At 38.0% G+C, this 26,534-nt stretch overlaps 1 protein-coding gene and 1 pseudogene across 5 annotated transcripts in view; one reads left to right on the plus strand and one right to left on the minus strand.

Moving 5' to 3' along the window:
- The window catches only part of DNM1L (dynamin 1 like), a 65,599-nt gene that overhangs the window by 29,582 nt on the left and 9,483 nt on the right, over positions 1 to 26,534 (minus strand). For 4 of the 5 annotated variants that reach the window (XM_065939432.1, XM_065939406.1, XM_065939399.1 and 1 more), the window contains exon 2: positions 4,608 to 4,755. The exons of the other annotated variant lie outside the window; for it this stretch is intronic. In XM_065939432.1, coding sequence (XP_065795504.1) covers positions 4,608 to 4,755 — 148 coding nt within the window. The remainder of the gene's footprint in view (positions 1 to 4,607; positions 4,756 to 26,534) is intronic. 5 annotated transcript variants of the gene reach the window in all.
- On the plus strand, positions 12,646 to 13,183 carry LOC136159435 (ADP-ribosylation factor 1 pseudogene; annotated as a pseudogene).

Genomic DNA, 26,534 nt, shown 5'->3' on the forward strand with positions numbered 1-26,534 from the left:
TCTCAGTAGCATGAAGGTATTCTGTATGCATTTTCAAAGTGATTTTTACCCCCTAAGAACAAGATTATGTTTTTCCTTGGAATTGAAGGTAGGAAAGAAATGAAATGGCAAAGGGTAAAAGGCTGGGGGAACCTGGCATGTATACTGTATGGAATTGCTACTCGCCAGTAGTTTCCAATAATAGGTCTGTTCCTCTTGCACTTGCTGAAAAAAGGAAAAAATTATTCATTTTAAGTACTGTTTTGAGTGGCCCAAGACTTGGAGAGCAAGTTTTGCTCTAATTTTTCCAGACAAGCTAGAATGTAGAAAAATTAACTTCGCCTTCTCCAAGCACAACTATTCTGCTTTTGTCAAATTCACAGATTTAAATGTCTTAATGATTAACACATATCAGCCACCTGATATCAAAATAAAAATGACTGTAAGATATTCAAATAAGTATTTACAGAGGAAAAGGTGGAGCAGTTTCTTTGGTGGGTAAAGGTAACAAAACTGGATCCTTTTTGCAAATAAAATGCTCACCTACTTGAAGCTTAGTACATTCTTCCAAGAAGTCTCACTGGAGGATTGGAATAATCTAAGTGAACAGAACTCAGAGGCAAGTACTGTACACCAAAGGGTTGTTTTTTTTAAATTTACCTTATCATATAGAAGAGATCTGGCTTCACAAGCATGTTTTTTAAAAATAAAAATAAAATAAATTACATTCACCAAAAAAAGCCTGCATTGTGATGCAATGCCAAAAGGTAACAAGAACCACTAACACCTGCAATCAATCAATGTGGATAAGCAAATAAAAATGGAAGAAAAAAAAAAGCACACAGCCTGTAAGAGTACCAAAGCACACATGCAGGCATGATGGGAAAAGAAGGGCAAAAGCAAATGGATAAAGGGAACCTTTGGAAAGGTGTCTTGAGTTTTTCCATGTAGCAGGGTCTGTAGTCAAAGAGAAACAGCACAGAGTGAGAAGTTTAGTGCTCATCCCTAATATTTCAAACCTGTCTAAAAACTCAAATGTGCAAGAACCTGAACACATTTCAAATGCATATTCCAAATGCATTCAGTTATTCCAAATTTACTACTGTAAATTTTCCATTACAATTAGTTATAATTAGAGGGATGTATATAAATTTTAAATGGCATAAATGAAGTATATTGAGAGTCATAATTTATTTTTATATTTTCCACTACATTAATTTTATCACCTCTGGTTTCTAACTCTAATATAAGTGGATTGAAACTAATGTACTACTCAGAAATTTGCTATATAACTACAGGAAAAGATAAATTACCTAATGAAAAAAAAATCTACAAAACATATCAAATACATCTTGAAAGTAATAAAACCTTGAAAGTAAATATTAAAGTATTTACCCTAATTGCTAAGACTGAACTTAATAGGGGTTTATTTTCTTTGAAATATATAATAAATTTAACAGAAATAATTTTGGTATTCCGTCAGCATGCTACCTTTGGAAATAGTCTAAAAGGAGATCTGAGGACATACATGAAAAGTAATCATAAAGTTCAAAATTCAAACTAAACCACTTGAAAACAGCTTTTGTTTTTAATAGATTTTATCAGAAAATTCTTTTACATTGGCAGAAGTGGGGAGCAAGATGAGAAATACTATAAATCTATATACTGACACCTAAATTATATTATGTAGTTGGCAGAATGATCTCATGTTAAATAAATTTTCCTGATAATTAAATTATACATGGTAAATATTTTTTAAGAGTTTAGCCAGTTTTGATGGACCTATCCATGTTATGTTAGAATCCACTGCCCTTTAAACTTACCTACTAATGGTAACTTAGGTCTTTGTTACATAATAAAGCCGTTTATGTATAGACTACAAATCCCTATACAAAATGGTTAGAGACTAATTTTTTCTTTTTTTAAATTCTCCTGTTTTCCTCCCCTTTCTCCTCTATGGTTGCCAGGCTGCCAGGTAGTTCATACTTTTCTGGCTATCTCCTGCTTCATTGTTTCTAATTTCCTCTAGAATAGAGTGATTTGTGATAAGGTAGAATTGCTTATCCTGAGGATAAACAGGCTCTAATGATAAGTTAAAGAACTATCCTAATTATTAATAAGATACATGATATTTAGTACTCAAAACTTACAAAATCTATTTTGTGTTCTGGGTGTCTGAGTTGTCATTTTAAGTATTATGTTTTTTAATACAAAAAATAAGCACTAAGCTTGGGGGAAAAAATATATATAGGCAAAGATATGCAGGTTTACTGACCTACCACCACCAATAAGAGACGTCAACAAAATAAAGTGAACAATACAAACAGATAACAAGAACTGACACCGCTACAGTTGTGAAATGTACACCCTTTCTAGAAATGCTGCCCACGTACTCTGAGAGAAAAGATATCATCTGTCCTTTCCAAGGTGACTGAAGAAAATTAAGAGTTAAAAGAAACAGACATCATCATACAGTTACTTGAAGTTTTAGTTTAAGGCATTTGGTAAATTTGATGTTAGCAAGACTGAAATTTTTGAATAATTATTCTATACATTTGAAATTGGACCATAAATTAGCCCAAAATGATTAAATTCAAGGTTCAGAATTTCAATAATAAAGAAATATTACAGAAATGCAAAGTGATAAATAACATACCAAGAAGCTACCTAATATAATCAAATGACTTTTACATATCCTCTGGCATCCTATCCAAAAATATTACTTGTAACCTGTGACATCTACAACTTCATTAATCTACTTCAGTGATTCACATTCTATAGTCCTTGTAGATGCTCATGACATGTCTTTTTTAAAATCCCTTTAAAATAAAAATCAAGCTCTCACCATCCAGTAAGTGAAGGAAAGGATCAGATACGGAAATTAAAGTAACTTCATTGCATCAAACTAATGAAGCTGCTGGAGAAGGCAATGGCACCCCACTCCAGCACTCTTGCCTGGAAAATCCGATGGACAGAGGGGCCTGGTAGGCTACAGTCCATGGGGTCGCAAAGAGTCAGACACAACTGAGTGACTTCACTTTCACTTTTCACTTTCATGCACTGGAGAAGGAAATGGCAACCTACTCCAGTATTCTTGCCTGGAGAATCCCAGGGACAGAGGAGCCTGGTGGGCTGCTGTCTATGGGATCGCACAGAGTCAGACACGACTGAAGCAATTCAGCAGCAGCAGCAATGAAACTGCATTTAAAACAGATCTCTCGCAGAATGAGAAACAACCATGGTACTCTGCTGCAAATGTAATTTAACAACTAGAACATTTTACAGACTTTTATAAGTAAGATAGATGGCTTCCTTGATGGGTCAGATGGTAAAAGAAGCTGCCCGCAATATGGGAGACCACGGTTCGATCCCTGGGTTGGAAAAATTCCCTGAAGAAGGGAATGGCAAAGCACTTCAGTATTCTTGCCTGGAGAATCCCACAGACAGAGGAGCCTGGTGGGCTACAGGCCATGGGGTCACAAAGAGTTGGACATGACTGAGCAACTAACACACAAATAAGACAGAGTCTGAGCCAAACACTGAAGATCAAATATATTACTCTCATCAAACATTCCAAACTTCTCTAATATAAAGGTACAGTATGTAATAGGGCACACATTTAATAAGCAAACTTAAATATGTTGATAAAGAGAGCATTTCTTAAAATATTTTCAGTGTAACTAAAGAAGAAAGGATGGTGCATGTCTTCTAATCCTGATACTCCATGTTTACTATTTGGGTGAGGGAGGAATCTAAAGAATCAAAGTAATACATGCTATAGGTAAGTCTTAGCAAAATAAGCACAGTAAAAATAATAATAATAATAATTAGGGACTTTCCTGGCAGTACAGTGGTTAAAAAGACTCCATGCTTCCACTGCAGGGGACTCCATGCTTCCACTGCTATAGGTTAAGTCTTAGCAAAATAAGCATAGTAAAAATAATAATAATAATTAGGGACTTTTCTGGCAGTCCAGTGGTTAAAAAGACTCCATACTTCCACTGCAGGGATCCACTGGATCCCTGGTCAGGGAACTAAATAAGATTGCACATGCTGTGCAGTGTGGCAAAAATATCTTTTTTAAAAAACTCTTTCTACAAATAATATTTATCTTGGATTGAAGGGCCAAAGATTCAAAATTCACAGGCACATGGCAAGACAGAAAAGTGAAGGTGAGATAACACTGTTATGCAGAAAAGCTGAATCATTTTAATTTTATTTAAAATAAAATCTTTAAACTAGAATGTAAAATATTTAAATTCTAAAACAAGTTGAAACAAAAAACATTGCTTTAAGCACTAAAAGTTTAAAACATTCCAAAAGACACAAAAACTTTTAAAAATAATTGATTCTTGTTTACTAAGTATCTCACTAGATCCTCCACTAAATAGTGTTAACAAGTTTACTGAACTACATTACCAAAAAGATTCTTTCAAAAAAGTTGACTCACAGTCCTCAAAAACAAAAAAAAATTACTCCCTTTTTCCATGAGAAAAGACGCATATCACTTTCTTTACAGGACTTCTGACTTCGCTACAGCCACTAATTTCTGTCTAACTCATATCTTCTTAAGATTGACCAAAAATGAAGAAATTTTAAATAATTCTTATTCCAATTCTAAAATTTACCATTTTCTTCTCCTGTTGTTTTTCGTTTATCTTCAGGTGAAACATGGACTAGCTGCAGAATGAGAGGTCTCCGGGTGACAATACCAGTGCCTCTGGGAAGCAGGTCCCTCCCCACTAGGCTTTCTAGCACTGAGCTCTTTCCACTGCTCTGAAAATGGAATACACAAAAGCAAAATGAGTTTCTTAACATTTTTTTGCAACTCAGTAAGACTATACTATATAATTTTTTTTAATTATTGCAAAGTCTTTTAAAATGAAATAAAATTAGTTGTATTTTCAATTATACAATCTTTATTTCTTTAAAATAAAAAGGTACAAAAAGAATATAAATGCTAGTACAAAATAAAATCTGTAATTCAAAAAAAGGGAATATAAAAGTTCCACTTGCCCATAATTTTCCCACCTCTTCTGATACTCTCCCAACCATATAATATTGGTGTGTGTATATATATATATATATATATGTGTGTGTGTGTATGTGTGTGTGTGTGTGTGTGTGTGTATAAGGTATTTTCAAAACCCATATAATATTGGTATACATAAATTATGCCCATAACATGTAGATATTTTACTCTAAATAAGATAGTATTATGTGTATTTTTCTCTAACTCACTTTTATTTTTATTGTTAACAATCAGGGATATCATTCAATATCAATATATTAATTTCTTTAATAGTTAAATAGTATTTTGCATGTAAAACCAAACCCTGACTGATGGACATATAAATGGGTCTTGCTACAATGTTGCAATGAACGTGATTTGTACATACAACCATACTCACTTATTCTTTCATTAGACTTATTTAGTTCATTAAGTGAAACTGCTGTGATTAAAGAACATACAGATTTTATACTTTCACAGATACTGCCAGACTACACACTACAAGATAGGAGGCACCACACTGTGCTTCATGTTCAATCTGCTACACCCACATCAGCACTGGGCATTACCACTTTTTTGAATCTTAAATACTTTTTTTGGATAAACACTGACAGTTCACTTACATTTGCATTTCTTTATTCAGTCAAGTATCACTTTGTTTAAGGACCTTTTGTATATCTCCTTTGGTGATCTGCTTGTTCAAATGCTGGTATATTATGTTTCTCATTAGTTTAAAGATCTTTATCCATATAAGTATTTATCTTTTATTATGCTGAATACTTTCCCTTAACTTTTTATTTTGAAAATTTCAAAGCCACAAGAGTTGCAAGAATAGTAAGTGAATACCCATATAACTTAACAAAGGTACCCTATATCTTAACCAATTATTAACATTTTGACATATTTGCTTTATGTCTCTTACACATGCACATACTTTTTTCTTTTGCTGTCTCTTTTGTGTTAGTTAATATGTCATGACATTTCATCCCTAAATATTGTGGCATAGCTCTAAGAAAACAGCATTCTTCTATATAATCACACTACAATGATCTCACTGAGGAAATTTAACAGACACAATACTAATGAACAGTAAATTATCAAATATATATAAACCCATTGTCCCTATCATACATTTTTATATGATACATAAAATTGAAAAATTTGCTATTTTTTCAAGTTGATAATTCATGTTTTTCTGTAACAGTATTTTTTCTGTACTGTATTTCTTCTTAATCAAAACCATTACATCTTCTAATTTCTTACTTTCTACAAAGGCAAAAACCCTAAGCTCATCTACTGTATCAGAAAGGGTTTTCAGGAAACAGATGGCCCACTCAAGTTAGATTAATTTAAGGACAATTTATTTACAAGCAGACTATTTACAAAGTTTTGGATGAGGGGGATCACAAAAGATAGTGGAATAACCCAGGCTAGTAACAACACAGCAGCTCCTATCACCCACAAGCTCCAAGAGAAGGATGAGGATTTTCAGGGAGAACCAGCACCTACACATAGGAAGTCAAGTCAGGGGAGAATATACCCAGACTTTAGTCCCCAAGTCCCGTCTAGGTTTCCCATTTCCAAATCCAATCAGAAGGCAGAACACGTTAAGGGCCCATTCCTGTTGTCCAGAAAGGTCCCCTATGATGGAGAACAGTAATGTTGAGTGTATAAAGTGGGTCAAATTTAAAACTTGATGGTTTTCCATGGCTAAGTCAAAAATTTCTCTTGGTAAATGTCACTCTGCACTTGAAAATAGGTGTTATTTTCAAATATCTTTTGATATTGATTTCTAACATAATTCCACAATGATAAGGGAATAGACTGTATGATTTCAATACCTTTGTTGTTTAGTCACTAAGTCATTTCTGACTCTGTGACCCCATGGGCTGCAGCACACCAGGCTTCCCTGTCCTTCACTATCTCTATTCAATACCTTTAGACCACAAAATTTTTGAACCTTGTTTTACGCTCCTGGATATGTTTCAGTGTCTCCTAGTTTACAGCCAATGGGAACTTGAATAGGAATTTGCGTTGTGTCAAAACTGTATAAATCTTTATTATGTTGAATTGGTTCACCGTGATTTTCAGGTCTACTATATGCTTCTACTTCTCTGTATATTCATCCTATTAATTTTTGAGAGTTTGACATTGAAACGCCAACTAAAAATCTTAATGTAGCTACTTAAACTGTTCACTTCTAATTCTTTACCTTTATGTTCTTTTTTCTGACCAAATTTCCCAATTGACTATGACATTGATTTTTGCATCAAATCTGTATTTTATTGATTTCACTTTGTAATTATTTATTATTTATTTTTTAATACTGCTAATTTCTTCCTATCAGTGTGCGCAAAACGCCTCCCAGTTTCAGCTGGCATTCTTAAAATCATCTTCCAGACTTTCCAGTGATCGGCTATTTTTTGATTCTCACATACATCTGAAATTCCATGGCTTCTTTCTTCTTCTTAAGTAGATATTAATACACAGGTATTGAAGCTCTTGGTGGTCTATTCCCAAACCACTGGTACGTGAGGGTTTGTAGAGAAAAACAAGGTCAACTAATTTTCTCATCAATGTTCATGGATCTGGGGTTTTCCTATATGTTCTGTTTTTATGGGAAAGTCATACAGGATTAAGAAACTATTCTACCATTGCTATCATCCTCCCAGAATCCCCAAATACAAAAAATTGGTTATGTCTCTGTGGGAAAAATGAATATTCATCTGGGTAGTTAATATTTTATTTCTTTAACTGGGAGGTAGACACAATGCTGTCCTAATATTCTTTGTATCTTTTTGATGTTCTCAGTATTTCAAAACAATTTTTTAATCCTCCAAATGTGGCACATGATTGTATACTGATGAGGAAGTTAAAGAACTTACATTTCCACCTCCCTCCCATACCTAAGCAGACATTTGGTACAGCCACACACAGCTTGGATAGAGGTTACAGACTGGTCCCTTTGTCCACTCTGTCCTTCTGTGCAAGTGATTTATACTAGCTTAAGAACCCAGCTCTGCTACAAAGTTCAAAGTATTAGTCAAGCAATAACAGATATCTGGAAGCAATTCAGGTAACATTCCAATTTTATTTCACAATATCATATATGTGGGAAATAAAAGAATTTTTGAAATTTTTTCTGTTCTTATTGTCCAGTTATTTATGCTTCAGTGCATTCGATGGATAGTTATAGTACAAATGGATACAGAATTTTATAATCACAATTAATTCCCCCAGGAACTCTAAATTTTAAACACTTCTCCATGTCATCTAATATTTACTGATGCAGATTGAAAGTATGGTGCCAATCTGAGTCTCTTTCCCTTTCGGGAAATCTTTTTTTCCTCCTTCCTTCTATTTTGACACTTGGGAGAATTCTGGGGTTTTGTAAAAGTTTAGATTTCAGAAATTTACCCAGGTTATGTGAATCCTTTCAATATTTCTGCCCAGCAACTGAAATATGAAGATGTGGGAAACTTTGGCTTACTATCTGACTATTCTTTGTCCCTCTGTTCCAAGTGTTCTTTCTCAATTAACTATGACAAGGATTTTGGCTCTCTTAGCTCTCACCAACAAGTCTCATCTCTAATTTCAAAACATATGATTTTGATTTGACTTTTAATAGAATTTCTAAAGTTATTTTTCTATGTCATAAATTAGGTTCTCAACAATATCAATGTGACTGTTGTTCCCCATCACCCACTATGCCATTTTATTCTTCTTTCTTAAATGTCACAAAAAATACTTAAATTCCTCTCCTAAATTCTATCTCAACCTCAATTTGTTACTCTGACTATCTACCTTAGTCTCCTCCTTTGCAGCTACTGCTTTTCAATGTTTAAATCTACCAAATTAAAAAAAAAAAAAAGATCTACCAAATTTTAAACACTGGCAACTCTTTTTTTTTTTTTAGTTCAGTTCAGTTTCTCAGTCATGTCCAACTCTTTGCGACCCCATGGACTGCCGCATGCCAGGCCTCCCTGTTCATCACCAACTCCTGGAGCTTACTCAAACTCATGTCCATTGAGTCAGTGATCCCATCCAACCATCTCATCCTCTGTTGTCCCCTTCTCCTCCTGCCTTCAATTTTTCCCAGCATCAGGGTCTTTTCAAATGAGTCAGTTCTTCACATCAGGTGACCAAAGAATTGGAGCTTCAGCACCAGTCCTTCCAATGAATATTCAGGACTGATTTCCGTTAGGATGGACTGGTTGGATCTCCTTGCAGTCCAAGGGGCTCTCAAGAGTATTCTCAACACCACACTTCAAAAGCATCAATTCTTCGGTGCTCAGCTTTCTTTATAGTCCAAATCTCACATCCATACATGATCACTGGAAAAACCATAGCTTTGACTAGATAGGCATTTGCTGACAAAGTAATGTCTCTGCTTTTTAATATGCTGTGTCGGTTGGTCATAACTTTCCTTCCAAAGAGCAAGCATCTTTTAATTTCATGGCTGCATTCACCATCTGCAGTGATTTTGGAGCCCCAAAAAGTAAAGTCTATCACTGTTTCCACTGTTTCCCCATTTATTTGCCATGAAGTGATGGGACCAGATGCCATGATCTTAGTTTTCTCACTGTTCGTTTTAAGCCAACTTTTTCACTCTCCTCTTTCACTTTCATCGAGAGGCTCTTTAGTTCTTCTTCACTTTCTGTATGTGGTATATATCAATTCAAGACAGCAACATGGAAGGATCCTGAACTCACCTCCTATCATGGGCACACTGAATTTACAGCCACAGATAGAACAATTCCCTCTGAAAGAAACTAAAAAATTAGATGAGCAACTCCTACATATCAGGCAAATGACAAACACCCACACTGAAACAGGCTGGAGAGGCTGAGACACAGTCTCACCATAAACCTCACCCAGGGGTAGTAACCCACAACCGTGAGGGAACTCACAACATTCAGCTTCTCTGTGAGGAGCAAAGAGTTACAGCCCCACCTCTGGCAGCCCCAACTCCTAAGACCTGCACCTGAAAGACAGGCCACCAAAACATCTAGCTTTGAAAGCAAACAGGGTTTGCATTCATGAGAACAAGGCAGAGTGAACTAAGAGTTCTTGGAGGGATTGTATAGGTTCACTGTGGCTAACCTCCCAGGTTACAGTGCAGAGCGAGCAGAAAGAAACACCCATGTCCCAGTTTCCCCCTGAAAAAGGGATTTTTGCATGTACTTCAAAAGCTGCTCCCTGAGCCTCTAGCTTCCAACTGGGCTGAACCTAGATACTAAGATCCTCCTCTAGAGATACTGATAGATCTTAGACAACCTAAACTAATGGGACCCACTAAGAATAAGGTAGGCTATTTGGACAATCACAGAGGTTCGAGAGACAACCAAGACCTAGGGCAAGGTTGAACAATTCATCTCCTACACAAGGCCACTCTTCAAGACTTGGAGAGGTTGCTGTTTATTCTAATGCACCCAAACCACCATAGAGACTCACAGAAAAGAAAGAAACAGAGGAGTATGTTCCAAACAAAAGAACAAGATAAAACTTCAGGAAAATAGCCTTAATGAGATGCAGATCAGTGATATATCTGAAAAGTTCAAGTTAACAGTCATAAAAATGCTAAAGTTGCTCAGATGAACAAAGAGAGATTTTCAACAGAAAGAAAATACAAGAAAGTACCAAAGAGAGTTCAACGACAGACTACATGAAGCAGAAGAATCAGTAAACTTGAACACAGAGCACTGGGACTCATCTAATCAGCAGCAAAAAGACAGTTTAAGGGACTTATAGGACAACATTAAGTGGACCAACATTCACATTATAGGAGATTCAGAAGAAAAAGAGAAAAAGGGGCAAAAAACTTGAAAAAATAATGGCTGATAATTGCCCTAAGCTGGGGACGTAAGAGACATTCAGATCCAAGAAGTTCAGAGAGTTAGTATAAGATGAACCGAAAGAGACTCAAACCATTTATAATTAAAATGTCAAAAGTTAAAGACAAGGAGAGAATTTTTTAAATAGCAGTACAAAACAACTTACTATGTATAAGGAAAATCTCCCACAAAATCAGTAGATTTTTTAATAGAAACACTGCAGGTCAGAAGGGAGTGAGTGGCACAACATATTCAAAGTGCTGAAAGAAAATAACTGCCAACCAAGAAATCTCTACCCAGCAACGCTGTCTTTCATTATGGAAGAACAGGTAAGAGTTTCCAGACAAGGAACAGTTGAAGGAGTTCATCACCACTAGACTGGCCTTAAATGTTAAAGGGATTCCTGCAAGTTGAAACAAAAGGGAGTGAGTTAGTAACAGGGAAACAAAGTATGAATTTCACTGATAAAAATAAATATATAGTATAATTCAGAATAATCTAATGTAAAGACGGTAGGTTAATCACTTGTAAATCTAGTATAAAAGACAAAAGTAGTAAAAACAATTAGCAAGGGAGGGGAATAAAAGCTTTATATAAGCTTTTTATAACACTATACTGATGTTATCAAATTAAAATAGACTATATTATCAATTTAAAACAGACTTATAAATAAGTTTTAAATAAACTTCATGGTAACCACAAACCAAAAACTTATAGTAGAAATGTAAAAGATAAAGAAAAGGAATCTAAACATACCACTATATAAAAACCATCAAATCACAGAAGGATGAGAGTAAGAAAAGGAAAAAAAAAGAACAGGAATTATAAAAGTCAGAAAACAATTAACAAAATGTCAATAAATACATATCTATCAAAAATTACTTTAAATGAAAAAAAAATTACTTTAAATGTTAAATGGGCTAAATTCTTCAAATAAAAGATAGAGTGCTTAAAATCATAAAAAAAGAAAAGACCCATGTATACAGAGCCTACAAGAGCCTCACTTCAGATGTAACATAACATACACACAGAAAGTGAAAGGATGGAAAGAGGTATTCACATGCAAATGGAAACTAAAGAAAGCTCGGGTGGCCATACTTATAGCAGACAAAATAGACTTTAACACATTACTCACTGGGGGATTTTTGTAGAAACTAAAGTCCGTGGCCCATGATTTGTTATGTAAGAGAATATTGAAACATCTCCATTTGAGTAAATATCACCAACTTATATTGCACTTCATGTACTTATTTGAAGCCTTGTACGTGCCTCACTAAAGCATTTTAGTATTTCATTAAAGTGTGACAAGCAGTACAACAGGTACCTCTGTGCAGGGGAACGAACACCCAGCACACACACACCATGGTTCACTGCATCCTGCCCCGGAAGAGCAGACTCGACACTTTCTGGCGGCATTTTTTTTCCCCAGTCCTGTAGGTATTATTTCCTCTAGAATACGTTCTTTTATTTCACCTGGTAGTTGACAAGGTGGATCTTTGCAGGAAGCTCTTTTAGAAATGCCACAAGGGGCTTCCCTGGTGGCACAGTGGATCAGAATCTGTCTGCCAATGCAGGGGACATGGATTCTATCCCTGGTCTGGGTGGATCCCACACGCTGAGAAACCAGCTAAGCCCCTGTGCCACAACTACTGAGCCCGTGAGCCACACCAACTGAAGCCCATGCACTAGAGCCTGTGCTGAGCAACAAGAACCGCCGGCACAAAGAGAAGCCCGGCGAGTGAAACCAACACCTCCGAGCAGCAGCTGCCCTGTGGCCGAAGAGGGCTTCTCTGGCCAGTGTTGCTCCCACCTGTCTACAGCATGGGGAATATCTTTACAAACCTATTCAAGGGCCTTTTTGGCAAAAAAGAAGTGTGCATTCTCATGGTGGGCCTAGATGCTGCCAGAAAGACCACCATCCTGTACAAACTAAAGCTGGGTGAAATGGTGACCACCATTCCCACTAACAGACTTCAATGTGGAGATACAAGAACATCAGCTTCACTGCGTGGGACACGGGTGGCCAGGACAAGATCTGGCCTCTGTGGCACCACTACTTCCGAATCACACAAGGTCTCATCTTTGTGGCTGACAGCAATGACACAGAGCACGTGAATGAGGTCCACAAGGAGCTCATGAAGATGCTAGCAGAAGACAAGCTCAGGGACACTGTTCTGCTCGTGTTTGCTAACAAATAGGACCTTCCCAATGCCATGAATGCAGTCAAGATCACAGACACGCTAGGTCTACACACACTGCGCCACAGGAATTGGTACATTCAGGCCACCTGTGCCACCAGCAGGGAGGGGTCTACGAGGGACTGGACTGGCTGTCCAATCAGCTCCAGCACCAGAAATGAGCTGTACTCGTCTCTCCTCCCTCTTACTCCCTCCTCCCCTCTCACTCCCTCCTTCTACCCTCGTTTTACTCTCATGTGGCAAACGTGACCCTATGATGTGAGTGCCAGACGCGGTCTCCATGGTTGGTCACAGTGTGCTTCACCATGCTGTAAATGTGCAGATGCAGCCTACAACTGGGTTTTTATTTAATGTAAATAGTTCTTGTTTCCAATGAGGCAGTTTCTGGTACTCCTGTTCAATATCATGTGGTAGTCACTTAGTCCTGTCCAACTCTTTGCAACCCCATGGACTGTAGCCCACCAGGCTCCTCTGTCCATGGAATTCTCCAGGCAAGAATACTGGAGTGGGTTGCCATTTCCTTTTTCAGGGACCTTCCTAACCCAGGAATCAAACCTAGGTCTCCTGCATTGCAGGCAGATTCTCTACCATCTGAACAACAGGGAAGTCCCCCTGTCCAATATTACTCAGCTTTTTTTTTTTTTTAATTGTAAAAGGAAAATCAACCCACTGTTTAGTACAGAGAAGGGATTTTTTTTTTTTTTAACAGAGAAGGGATTTTAAGCACACAGGTCATCCAGGAGTTGCTGTGTCAGACGAATCCGATTTTCCTCCTCTGGGCTTTAGATCTGTGTTAAGATGCATTTTGGTGGTTGATTTTTAACCCAAACTCAGTGCATTTTTAAAAATAGTTACAAATACAAGACAAGGAGAACACTTGAACACACAGAAGGGAGAAATATACCTAGTATAGGTTCTGCAATAATGGCCTGAATCCAGTCTACTGGTGGTCTCTTTCCCACTGGGAACGTGGAACAGGGCAAAACCAGCCATGATCCATTCTGCATAGTCACAATAGGGTCCCTGTGATTTGCTGTCTTGGGTCATCCCACACCCCATAGCTTTTGTCTTGCCTTTGGGCTTACATGGCAACCCAGGAAATGGGGTGAAGGTTATAGCCACCACTCTCAGACCCCTTGGAAGAACCCCAGTCTCTTCTTGGGTCAGCATGGGCACTTTGGTTGAAACACCCTGGCTGGAGCAGGAGTCCTTGAAGTCCCCTTGCCTGCCTGATCTGGAGGCCCCTGTCTACATATGCTTTCACTCCCTCAGCCTAAGAGTCAGATCTGCCATCAAAAATGATTACCTTTTTCCTTTATATTTTCATAAAACACTGAAGAGCTAAGATGGCAGAGGAATAGGATGGGGAGACCATTTTCTCCCCTACAAATTCATCAAAAGAACATTTGAACGCTGAGGAAACTGCACAAAACAACTTCTGATCGCTAGCAGAGGACATCAGGCACCCAGAAAAGCAGCCCATTGTCTTCAAAAGGAGGTAGGACAAAATATGAAAGATAAAAAGAGAGACAAAGGAGCTAAGGGCGGAGACCCGTCCCGGGAAGGGAGCTGTAATAGAGGAAGTTTCCAAACACCAGAAAACCCTCGCACTGGCGGGTCTGGGGGAAGTTTTCCAATCTTGGAGGGCAACCTAACTGGGAGGAAAAATAAATAAAACCCACAGATTACATGCCTAAAAGCAACTGCCAGCAGAAAAGTACCCCAGACGCCCGCATCCACCACCAGCAAGTGGGGGCTGAACGGAGAGGAGCGGGCGGCATCGCTTAGGAACAAAAGAAAGACTGAGCAATTCCAGAGAAGAGCTTGCCAGCAGCGGACCGGCCCATCCGCCGCCAGAGGCAGGAGGCAGGGGGGAGGGGAAAAGGGCAAGAGACGGCACCCCCTACAAAACTGCAAACAGGTTCCCAGTTTCTAAGCAAAGACTTCCTGAGATTCTGGATGGTTGACATCTGCCAGGAGGGTCGTGGCTAGAGACCATCTCCCCAGAGCAGACACAAGGTGCACCCAACGGGCACGCGTGGAAACTGAGGCAGGGACCGCGGAGGGGATAAGGCGCACTGTACATGGGGAGAGTGCGCTCCTCAAGCTCCTGGCTGCCTGAGCTGCTCAGGCGGGGAAGGCACAAAAGGAAGGCCCAACCAAGTCTGCGCTTTTGTGGAGAACCTGAAAACTGGAACTGCATGCAACTCAGGGCCCGCTCCCTGAGATTTGTCTGCAGCACCCCTCCCTCCCCACAGTACGACTGAACAAGTGAACCTAAACAAGAGACCACCTCCACCCGCATGTGTTAGGGCGGAAATGAGACACTGAAGAGACCGGCAAAGAGAAGCCAAATAAAAAAAGGGAGCCGCTTCAGAAGGGACCTGTGCACAGATTAAAATCCATGTAGGTAACACCGACGACACTGGAAGGGGCCTGTAGATATAGAGAAGTGTAAGCTGGAACAAGGAGCTATCTGAAACTGAACTGAACCCACACTGCCCATAATAGCTCCAGAGAAATTCCTAGATATATTTTTACTATTTTTTTTAATTAATAAAAAATGTTTAATTTTTTTTCTTTTATTTTCTTTTAAAATTCCCTATTACTCCTCTATTACTCCTTAATTTTCATTATCATATATTTTTACAATTTTTTAATGAAAAATTTTTTTTCCTTTTTTTTAATTTTCTTTTAAAGTGTTCTATTGCTCCTCTATTACTCCTTAATTTTCATTTTCATTCTCATATAATTTTACTTTTTAATTAAAAAAAATTTTTTTTCTTTTTTTTCTCTTATTTCCTTTAATGTCCTCTATTACTCCTTAATTTTCATTTTCATTTCACTATAACCTTGGGGGGAAAAAAAGACCCTATTTTTAAAGCAAAGTTCATATATCTTTCTTAATTTTCTGTGTTTTTCTTTTTCATATTGTATTTTTAAGAGTCTAATCTCTACTCTAGATTATTAATCTTTGTTTTTCAGTATTTGATATCAATTTTGGACATTTAAGAATCCAATATTCGGTACCCATTTTTACTCAGGAGTGTGATGATTACTCTTTCCCCATTTTGACTCTCCTTTTTCTCCCCCAGATCACCTCTATTTCCTCCCTCCCCCTTCTCTTCTCAATCCAATTCTGTGAATCTCTGTGGGTGTTCTGGGCTGCGGAGAACACTTAGGGAACAGAGTACTGCCTAAATCTGTCTCTCTCTTCTTGAGTCCCCCTTTTTCTCCTCCTGCTCATCTCTATTTCCTTCCTCCCTCTCCTCTTCCTCATGTAACTCTGTGAACCTCTCTGGGTGTCCCTCACGGGGGAGAATCTTTTCACCATTAACCTAGAAGGTTTATTATCAGTGCTGTATAGTTGGAGAAGCCTTGAGGCTACTGGAAAAATAAGACTGAAAGCCAGAGGCAAGAGACTTAAGCCCAAAACCTGAGAACACCAGAGAACTCCTGACTACAGGGAACATTAAGTAATAAGAGATCATCCAAAAGCCTGCATACCTACACTGAAACCAACCACCACCCAAGAGCCAGTAAGTTCCAGAGCAAGACATACCATGCAAATTCTCCAGCAACGCACGAGCATAGCCCTGAGCGTCAACATATAGGCTGCCCAAAGTCACACCTAACACATAGACCCATCTCAAAACTCATCACTGTACACTCCATTGCACTCCAGGAGAAATCCAGATCCACACACCAGAACACTGACGCAGGTTTCCCCAACCAGGAAACCTTGACAAGCCAAAAGTCCAACCCCAGCCACTGGGTGAAACCTCCACAATAAAAAGGAACCACAGACCTCCAGAATACAGAAAGGTCACTCCACACACAGCAATCTAAACAAGATGAAAAGGCAGAGAAATACCCAACATGTAAAGAAACATGAAAAATGTCCACCAAGCCAAACAAAAGAGGAGGAGATAGGAAATCTACCTGAAAAAGAATTTAGAATAATGATAATAAAAATGATCCAAAATCTTGAAAACAAAATGGAGTTACAGATAAATAGCCTGGAGACAAGGATTGAGAAGATGCAAGAAATGTTTAACAAAGACCTAGAAGAAATAAAAGAGAGTCAATTAAAAATGAATAATGCAATAAATGAGATCAAAAACACTCTGGAGGGAACCAACAGTAGAATAACGGAGGAGAAGATAGGATAAGTGAGATAGAAGATAAAATGGTGGAAATAAATGAAGCAGAGAGGGAAAAAAAAAAGAACCAAAAGAAAAGAGGACAACCTCAGGGACCTCTGGGACAATGTGAAATGCCCCAACATTCAAATCAAAGGAGTCCCAGAAGAAGAAGACAAAAAGAAAGGCCATGAGAAAATACTCGAGGAGATAATAGCTGAAAACTTCCCTAAAATGTCAAAGGAAATAGTTACACAGGTTCAAGAAACCCAGAGAGTCCCAAACAGGATAAACCCAAGGCAAAACACCCCAAGACACATATTAATCAAATTAACAAAGATCAAACACAAAGAACAAATAGTAAAAGCAGCAACAGAGAAACAACAAATAACACACAAAGGGATTCCCATAAGGATAACAGCTGATCTATCAATAGAAAACTCTTCAGGCCAGAAGGGAATGGCAGGACATACTTCAAGTGATGAAAGAGAATAATCTACAAACCAGATTACAGTACCCAGCAAGGATCTCATTCAGATATGAAGGAGAACTCAAAAGCTTTACAGACAAGCAAAAGCTGAGAGAATTCAGCACCACCAAACCAGCTCTTCAACAAATGCTAAAGGATCTTCTCTAGACAGGAAATGCAGAAAGGCTGTATAAATGCGAACCCAAAACAGCAAAGTAAATGGCAAAGGGACCATACCTGTTAATAATTACCTTAAATGGTAAATGGGTTGAATGCCCCAACCAAAAGACAAAGACTGGCTGAATGGATACAAAAACAAGACCCCTATATATGCTGTCTACAAGAGACCCACCACAAAACAAGGGACACATACAGAATAAAAGTGAAGGGCTGGAAAAAAATATTTCACGCAAATGGAGACCAAAGGAAAGCAGGAGTCTCAATACTCATACCAGAAAAACAGACTTTCAAATAAAGACTGTGAAAAGAGATAAAGGACACTACATAATGATCAAAGGACCAATCCAAGAAGAAGATATAACAATTATAAATCTATATGCACCGTAATATGTACGGCAAATGTTAATGAGTATGAAAGAGGAAATTAACAATAACACAATAATAGTGGGAGACTTCAATACTCCACACACACCTATGGATAGATCAACTAAACTGAAAATTAACAAGGAAACACAAACTTTAAATGACACAATGGACCAGCTAGACCTAATTGATATCTATAGGACATTTCACCTTTTTCTCAAAAGCACACAGAACCTTCTCCAGAACAGATCACATCCTGGGCCATAAAGCTAGCCTTGGTAAATTCAAAAAAATTGAAATCATTCCAGTCATCTTTTCTGACCACAATGCAGTAAGACTAGATCTCAACTGCAGGAAAAAAACTATTAAAAATTCAAACATAAGGAGGCTAAATAACACGCTTCTGAATAACCAACAAATCACAGAAGAAATCAAAAAAGAAATCAAAATATGCATATAAACAAATGTAAATGAAAACACAACAACCCAAAACCTATGGGACACTGTAAAAGCAGTACTAAGGGGAAGGTTCATAGCATTACAGGCTTACCTCAAGAAACAAGAAAAAGTCAAATAAATAACCTAGCTCTACACCTAAAGCAACGAGAGAAGGAAGAAATGAAGAACCCCAGGGTTAGTAGAAAGAAAGACACCTTAAAAATCAGGGCAGAAATAAATGCAAAAGAAACTAAAGAGACCTTAGCAAAAATCAACAAAGCTAAAAGCTGGTTTTTTGAAAAGATAAACAAAATTGACAAACCGTTAGCAAGACTCATTAAGAAACAAAGAGAGAAGAACCAAATTAACAAAATTAGAAATGAAAATGGAGAGATCACAACAGACAACACTGAAATACAAAGGATCATAAGAGATTACTACCAGCAGTTCTATGCCAATAAAATGGGCAACTTGGAAGAAATGGACAAATTCCTAGAAAAGTATAACTCTCAAAAACTGAACCAGGAAGAAACAGAAGATCTTAACATACCCATCACAAGCAAGGAAATTGAAACTGTAATCAGAAATCTTCCAGAAAACAAAAGCCCAGGACCAGATGGCTTCACAGCTGAACTCTACCAAAAATTTAGAGAAGAGCTAACACCTATCTTACTCAAATTCTTCCAGAAAATTGCAGAAGATAAACTTCCAAACTCATTCTCTGAGGCCACCATCACCTTAATTCCAAAACCAGACAAAGATGCCACAAAAAAAGAAAACTACAGGCCAATATCACTGATGAACACAGATGCAAAAATCCTTAACAAAATTCTAGCAAACAGAATCCAACAACATATTAAAAAGATCATACATCATGACCAAGTGGGCTTTATCCCAGGAATGCAAGGATTCTTTAATATCTGCAAATCAATCACTGTAATACATAAATTAACAAATTGAAAGATAAAAACCATATGATTATCTCAATAGATGGAGGAAAAGTCTATGACAAAATTCAACATCCATTTATGATAAAAACTCTCCAGAAAGCAGGAATAAAGGGAACATACCTCAACATAATAAAAGCTATATATGACAAATCCACAGCTAACATTATCCTCAATGGTGAAAAATTGAAAGCATTTCCCCTGAAATCAGGAACAAGACAAGGGTACCCACTCTCACCACTACTATTCAATATAGTTTTGGAAGTGTTGGCCACAGCAATCAGAGCAGAAAAAGAAATAAAACGAATCCAGTTAGGAAAAGACACTTCTTTTCCTAACTCTCACTGTTTGCATATGATATGATCCTCTACATAGAAAACCCTAAAGACTCTACCAGAAAATTACTGGAGCTAGTCAATGAATATAGTAAAGTTGCAGGATATAAAATCAACACACAGAAATCCCTTGCATTCCTATACACTAACAATGAGAAAACAGAAAGAGAAATTAAGGAAACAATACCATTCACCACTGCAACAAAATAATAAAATACTTAGGAGTGTATCTACCTAAAGAAACAAAAGACCTATACATAGAAAACTATAAAACACTGATGAAAGAAATCAAAGAAGACACAAACAGATGGAGAAATATACCATGTTCATGGACTGGAAGGATCAATATTGTGAAAATGAGTATACTACCTAAAGCAATCTACAGATTCAATGCAATCCCTATCAAGCTACCAACAGTATTTTTCACAGAACTAGAACAAATAATTTCACAATTTGTATGGAAATACAAAAAACCTCGAATAACCAAAGTAATCTTGAGAAAGAAGAATGGAACTGGAGGAAACAACCTGCCTGACTTCAGGCTCTACTACAAAGCCACAGTCATCAAGACAGTATGGTACTGGCACACAGAAATATAGATCAATGGAACAAAATAGAAAGTCCAGAGATAAATCCATGTACCTACGGACACCTTATCTTCAATAAAGGAGGCAAGAATATACAGTGGGAAAAAGACAACCTCTTTAACAAGTGGTGCTGGAAAAACTGGTCAACCACTTGTAAAAGAATGAAACTAGAACACTTTCTAACACCATACACAAAAATAAACTCAAAATGGATTAAAGATCTAAATGTAAGACCAGAAACTATAAAACTAGAGGAGAACATAGCAAACACTCTCCGACATAAATCACAGCAAGATCCTCTATGAACCACCTCCCAGAATATTGGAAATAAAAGCAAAAATAAACAAATGGGACCTAATGAAACTTAAAAGCTTTTGCACAACAAAGGAAACTATAAGCAAGGTGAAAAGACAGCCCTCAGATTGGGAGAAAATAATAGCAAATGAAGCAACAGACAAAGGATTAATCTCAAAAATATACAAGCGACTCCTGCAGCTCAATTCCAGAAAAATAAATGACCCAATCAAAAAATGGGCCAAAGAACTAAACAGACATTTCTCCAAAAAAGACATACAGATGGCTAACAAACACATGAAAAGATGCTCAACACCACTCATTATCAGAGAAATGCAAATCAAAACCACAATGAGGTACCATTACACGCCAGTCAGGATGGCGGCTATCCAAAAGTCTACAAGCGATAAATGCTGGAGAGGGTGTGGAGAAAAGGGAACCCTCTTACACTGGTTGGGAATGCAAACTAATATAGCCCCTATGGAGAACAGTGTGGAGATTCCTTAAAAAACTGGAAACAGAACTGCCATGTGACCCAGCAATCCCACTCCTGGGCATACACACCGAGGAAACCAGATCTGAAAGAGACACGTGTACCCCAATGTTCATCGAAGCACCGTTTATAATAGCCAGGACATGGAAGCAACCTAGATGCCCATCAGCAGACGAATGGATAAGGAAGCTGTGGTACATATACACTATGGAACATTACTCAGCCATTAAAAAGAATTCATTTGAATCAGTTCTAATGAGATGGATGAAACTGGAGCCCATTATAGAGAGTGAAGTAAGCGAGAAAGATAAAGACCAATACAGTATACTAACGCATATATATGGAATTTAAAAAGATAATAACGATAACCCTACATGCAAAACAGAAAAAGAGACACAGATGTACAGAACAGACTTTTAGACTCTGTCGGAGAAGGCGAGAGTGGGATGTTCTGAGAGAACAGCACTGAAACAAGTATACTATCAAGGGGGAAACCGATCACCAGCCCAGGTTGGATGCATGAGACAAGTACTCATGGGTGGTGCACTGGGAAGACCCAGAGGCATGGGATGGGGAGGGAGATGGGAGGGGGGGATCGGGATGCGGAACACATGTAAATCCATGGCTGATTCATGTCAATGTATGGCAAAAACCACTACAATACTGTAAAGTAATTAGCCTTCAACTAATAAAAATAAATGGAAAAAAACTAATTAACATTCCTCCTTCCCAAACTAGAGCCAGACATCCTGGAATGTGAAGTCAAGTGGGCCTTAGGAAGCATCACTACAAACAAAGCTAGTGGAGGAAATGGAACTCCAGTTGAGCTATTTCAAATCCTAAACAATGATGCTGTGAAAGTGCTGCACTCAATATGTTAGCAAATTTGAAAACTCAGCAGTGGCCACAGGACTGGAAAAGGTCAGTTTTCATCCCAATCCCAAAGAAAGGCAAAGCCCAAGAATGCTCAAACTACCGCACAATTGCACTCATCTCACACGTTAGTAAAGTAATGCTCAAAATTCTCCAAGCCAGGCTTCAACAATACGTGAACCATGAACTTCCAGATGTTCAAACTGGTTTTAGAAAAGGCAGAGGAACCAGATATCAGATTTCCAACATCCGCTGGATCATCAAAAAAGCAAGAGAGCTCCAGAAAAACATCTATTTCTGCTTTATTGACTATGCCAAAGCTGTATTTGACCGTGTGGATCACAATAAACTGGAAAATTATGAAAGAGATGGGCATACCAGACCACCTGACCTGCCTCTTGAGAAACCTGAAGGTAGTAATCAGGTATGGATATGAGAGTTGGACTGTAAGAAAGTTGAGAGTCGAAGAAATGAAACTTTTGAATTGTGCTACTGGAGAAGACTCTTGAGAGTCCCTTGGACTGCAAGGAAATCCAACCTGTCCATCTTAAGATCAGTCCTGGGTGTTCACGGAAGGACTGATGTTGAAGCTGAAACTCCAATACTTTGGCCACCTGATGTGAAGAGCTGACTCATTTGAAAAGACCCTGATGCTCGGAAAGATTGAAGGCAGGAGGAGAAGGGGACGACAGAAGATGAGATGGTTGGATGTCCGACTCCATGGACATGAGTTTGGGTAAACTCCGGGAGTTGGTGATGGGATAGGAAGGCCTGGCGTGGGGCGGTTTATGGAGTCACAAAGTGTTGGACACAACTGAGTGACTGATCTGAACTTCCCAAACTCTTCCAAGAAAGAGGAGGAGGGAATAATTCAAAATTCATTTTACAAGGCCAGCATTACCTGATACCAAAACCAGGCAGGACCACCACAAGAGAAGAAAATTGTAGGCTTATATCCCACAAAAACATAGATGCAAAAATCCTCAACAGAATCACAGCTAGCTGAATTCAAAATTCATTAAAAGGATCATATACCATGATCAAATGGGATTTATTCCAGGGATACAAGGATGGCTCTGTTACACAACGCAGTAACAAAATGAAGGATAAAAATCAGATGACTATCTCAATACATGCAAGAAATACATTCAATATCCAATTCAATATCCATTCATAATTAAAAAAAAAAAAACTCAACGAAGTGAGTAAAATAGGGAGCATACCTCAACTTAATAAAGTTATATATGATAAGCTGTCAACTAACATACTCAATGGTAAAATGGTAAAAGCTTTCCCTCTAAGATTAGAAACAAGACAAGGGTGCCTACTCCTGACACTTCAACTCAACAAAACATTGGAAGTTCCAGCCAGACCATTAGATAAGAAAAAGGCATCTAAGTTAGAAAGTAAAGTAAAACTGTTACTATTTGCCATATTATATGAAGAAAACCCTAAAGACTCCAGGAAAAACAGTTAGAAGTAATCAATGAATTCAGTAAATTTGTAGGATACACAGTCAATATGCAAAATAGTTTTTGTTTCTATACCATAATAATGAACTATCAGAAAGAGAAATTAAGAAAACAATCCCATTTACAATTGCTTCAAAAGAATAAAATACCTAAGAATAAACTTAATCAAGAAGGTAAAAGACCTGTACATTAAAAACTATGGAACACTGATGAAAAAATTGAAGATACAAGTAGAGATAGTCTGTGCTCATGGATTAAAAGAATCAAGAATTCTAAAATATCCATACTACCCAAAGTAATCTACAAATTCAATATAATCCTTATCAAAATTCCAATAACATTTTTCAAAGAAACAGAGTAAATAATCTTAAAATTTATAAATAGGATAGCTAAAGCAATTGTGACAAAGAAAAAAACTAGAGGAGAGGCATCATACATGTTTCCTGATTTCCAACTATGTTTAAAAGTTGTAATAATCTGGGAGTTCCCAGGCAGCCTAGTGATTAGGATTCTGAGCTTTCACTACCATGGCCCTGGTTCAATTCCCCTGGTCAAGGAGTAACTGAGATCCCTCAAGTCACAATAAGATGATGCCATAAAAGATATCACTTCACACCTGTTAGAATGGCTACTACCAAAAAGGGAAGAAATAAATGTTGTGCAGGATGTGGAGGAAAGGAAACTCTCATATGCTGTTCGTGGGAATGTAAATTGGTGCAGCCACTGTTTTAAAAACAAATACACAGACCAATGGAACAGAAAGCTCAGAAATAAACCTACACATATATGGACAATTAATTTACAACAAAGACGACAAGGATATAAAATGGGGAAAGGATAGTCTCTTCAACAAATGGTGTTGGGAAACATGACAGCCACATGCAAAAGCATAAAACTGCACTACTATCTTACACTAAACAAACAAACAAGCAAAAATCAGCTGAAAAATGGGTTAAAGACTTGAATATAAGCCCTGAAAATGTAAAACTCCTAGAAGAAAAACAAACCGTAAGCTCCTAGACACTGGTATGGGTGATGATTTTTTTGGATTTGACACCAAATCAAAGCCAACTAAAACAAAAATAAACAAGGAGGAGTACAAAAAACTAAAAAGCTTCTGCACTGCAAAGGAAAACATAAATAAGGTGAAAAAGGAACCTATGGAATGGGAAAATATATTTTCAAACCATTTATCCCAGAGAAGAAAACGGCAGCCCACTCCAGTACTCTTGCCTGGAAAATCCCATGGACGGAGAAGCCTGGTAGGCTACTGTCCATGGGGTCGCAAAGAGTCAGACACGACTGAGTGACTTCACTTTCACTTTCAGTTCTCTCAATCATAGAGAAGCAGTCTTCTCTTAAGAAAGGGAGAAGCAGCAGCTGCTTGCTGCCAGCAGTCCCCAAATCTTTTTTTTGGCTTTGCTTTTTATTTTCTACGTATCACTGAATATAATTAACACTGGCCACCTTGAATTCATAGTTGTAACAAAGGAACAGACCTAAGACATCACCAGCACTAGCCTAAGGAGAGCTGACCCCTTTCTCTGCAGCTGTGGTTTACTACTTCCTGGGTTAGAAGGAATAACTGAGAGCTCTGCATGGATCAGACCCTTCAGTCAAGAACCAGTGTGTTAATAGTGTGAATTAGATATATTAACTACCTGCTCTGCTTAATTGCTATGAAACTGAACTAAAAAGCAGTTCAGCAGTTATAAAGCACATACTTTGTTATGTGCTAGGCTCTGCCTCCTGGCCTGTAGATAATTTAAGAAGACCTACGGAATACCATCAGACGTGCTAATTGTATTTGGGTGTTAACAAAAGCAGATCTAGACAAGCTGTCCACTTAAATGGTACCTTTTGGTCAGAAAAAATTTATTTAAAGATTGTGATCATGTAAAATTACTCAAACCTTCTAGCAAAAATATTTTTTGAAAAATAAATTAAATGCCTTTATTAAAAAAAAAAATCCAATTAGAGGCTAACATACAAAACATACAAAGAACTCAGACAACTCAATAACAAACAACAAAAGACAACACACACACACACACACACACACACACACACACACACACATAACCTGATTTAAAAATGAACTTTGGGGAATTCCCTGGCAGTCGAATGATTAAGACTCCAGGCTTACACTGCCAAGGGTCAGGTCCCATTCCTGGTGGGGGAACTAAGATACCACAAGCCACATGACATAGACAAAAATAAATAAATAAAAATGAACTTAAAAGCCAAGTAGATATTTTTCCAAAGAAGACATACAAATGGACAATAAGGACATGAAAAAAGGCTCAACATCACTAATCAGTGTGCTGTTTTGTGTAGTCAGTAGTACCTGACTCTCCACAACCTCATGGGCAAGAACACTGGCTGCTGCTGCTGCTGCTAAGTCACTTTCGTATCCAACTCTGTGCGATCCCATAGACGGCAGCCCACCAGGCTCTCCCGTCCCTGGGATTCCCCAGGGAAGAACACGGGAGTGGGTGGCCATTTCCTTCTCCAATGCATGAAAGTGAAAAGTAAAAGTGAAGTCACTCAGTCGTGTCCGACTCCTAGCGACCCCATGGACTGCAGCCCAGCAGGCTCCTCCATCCATGGGATTCTCCAGGCAAGAGTACTGGAGTGGGGTGCCATTACCTTCTCCAAAGAACACTGGTGTGAGTTCCTACTTCCTCCTCCAAGGAATCTTTCTAACCCAGGGATTGAACCTGTGTCTCCTGCATTGGCAGATGGATTCTTTACTGCTGTGCCACCTGGGAAGACCCCTAATCACTGGGAAAAAAACAAATCAAGGCCACAACATATTACCACACACCTGTTAGAATGGCTATTACCAAAAAGACAAAAAATAAATGTTGTTGAGCATGTGAAGGAAAGGAAACCCTCATATGCTGCTGATGGGCATGT

This window comes from Muntiacus reevesi, chromosome 1, assembly GCF_963930625.1.
Source record: "Muntiacus reevesi chromosome 1, mMunRee1.1, whole genome shotgun sequence".
In the NCBI taxonomy this organism is placed as follows: domain Eukaryota; kingdom Metazoa; phylum Chordata; class Mammalia; order Artiodactyla; family Cervidae; genus Muntiacus; species Muntiacus reevesi.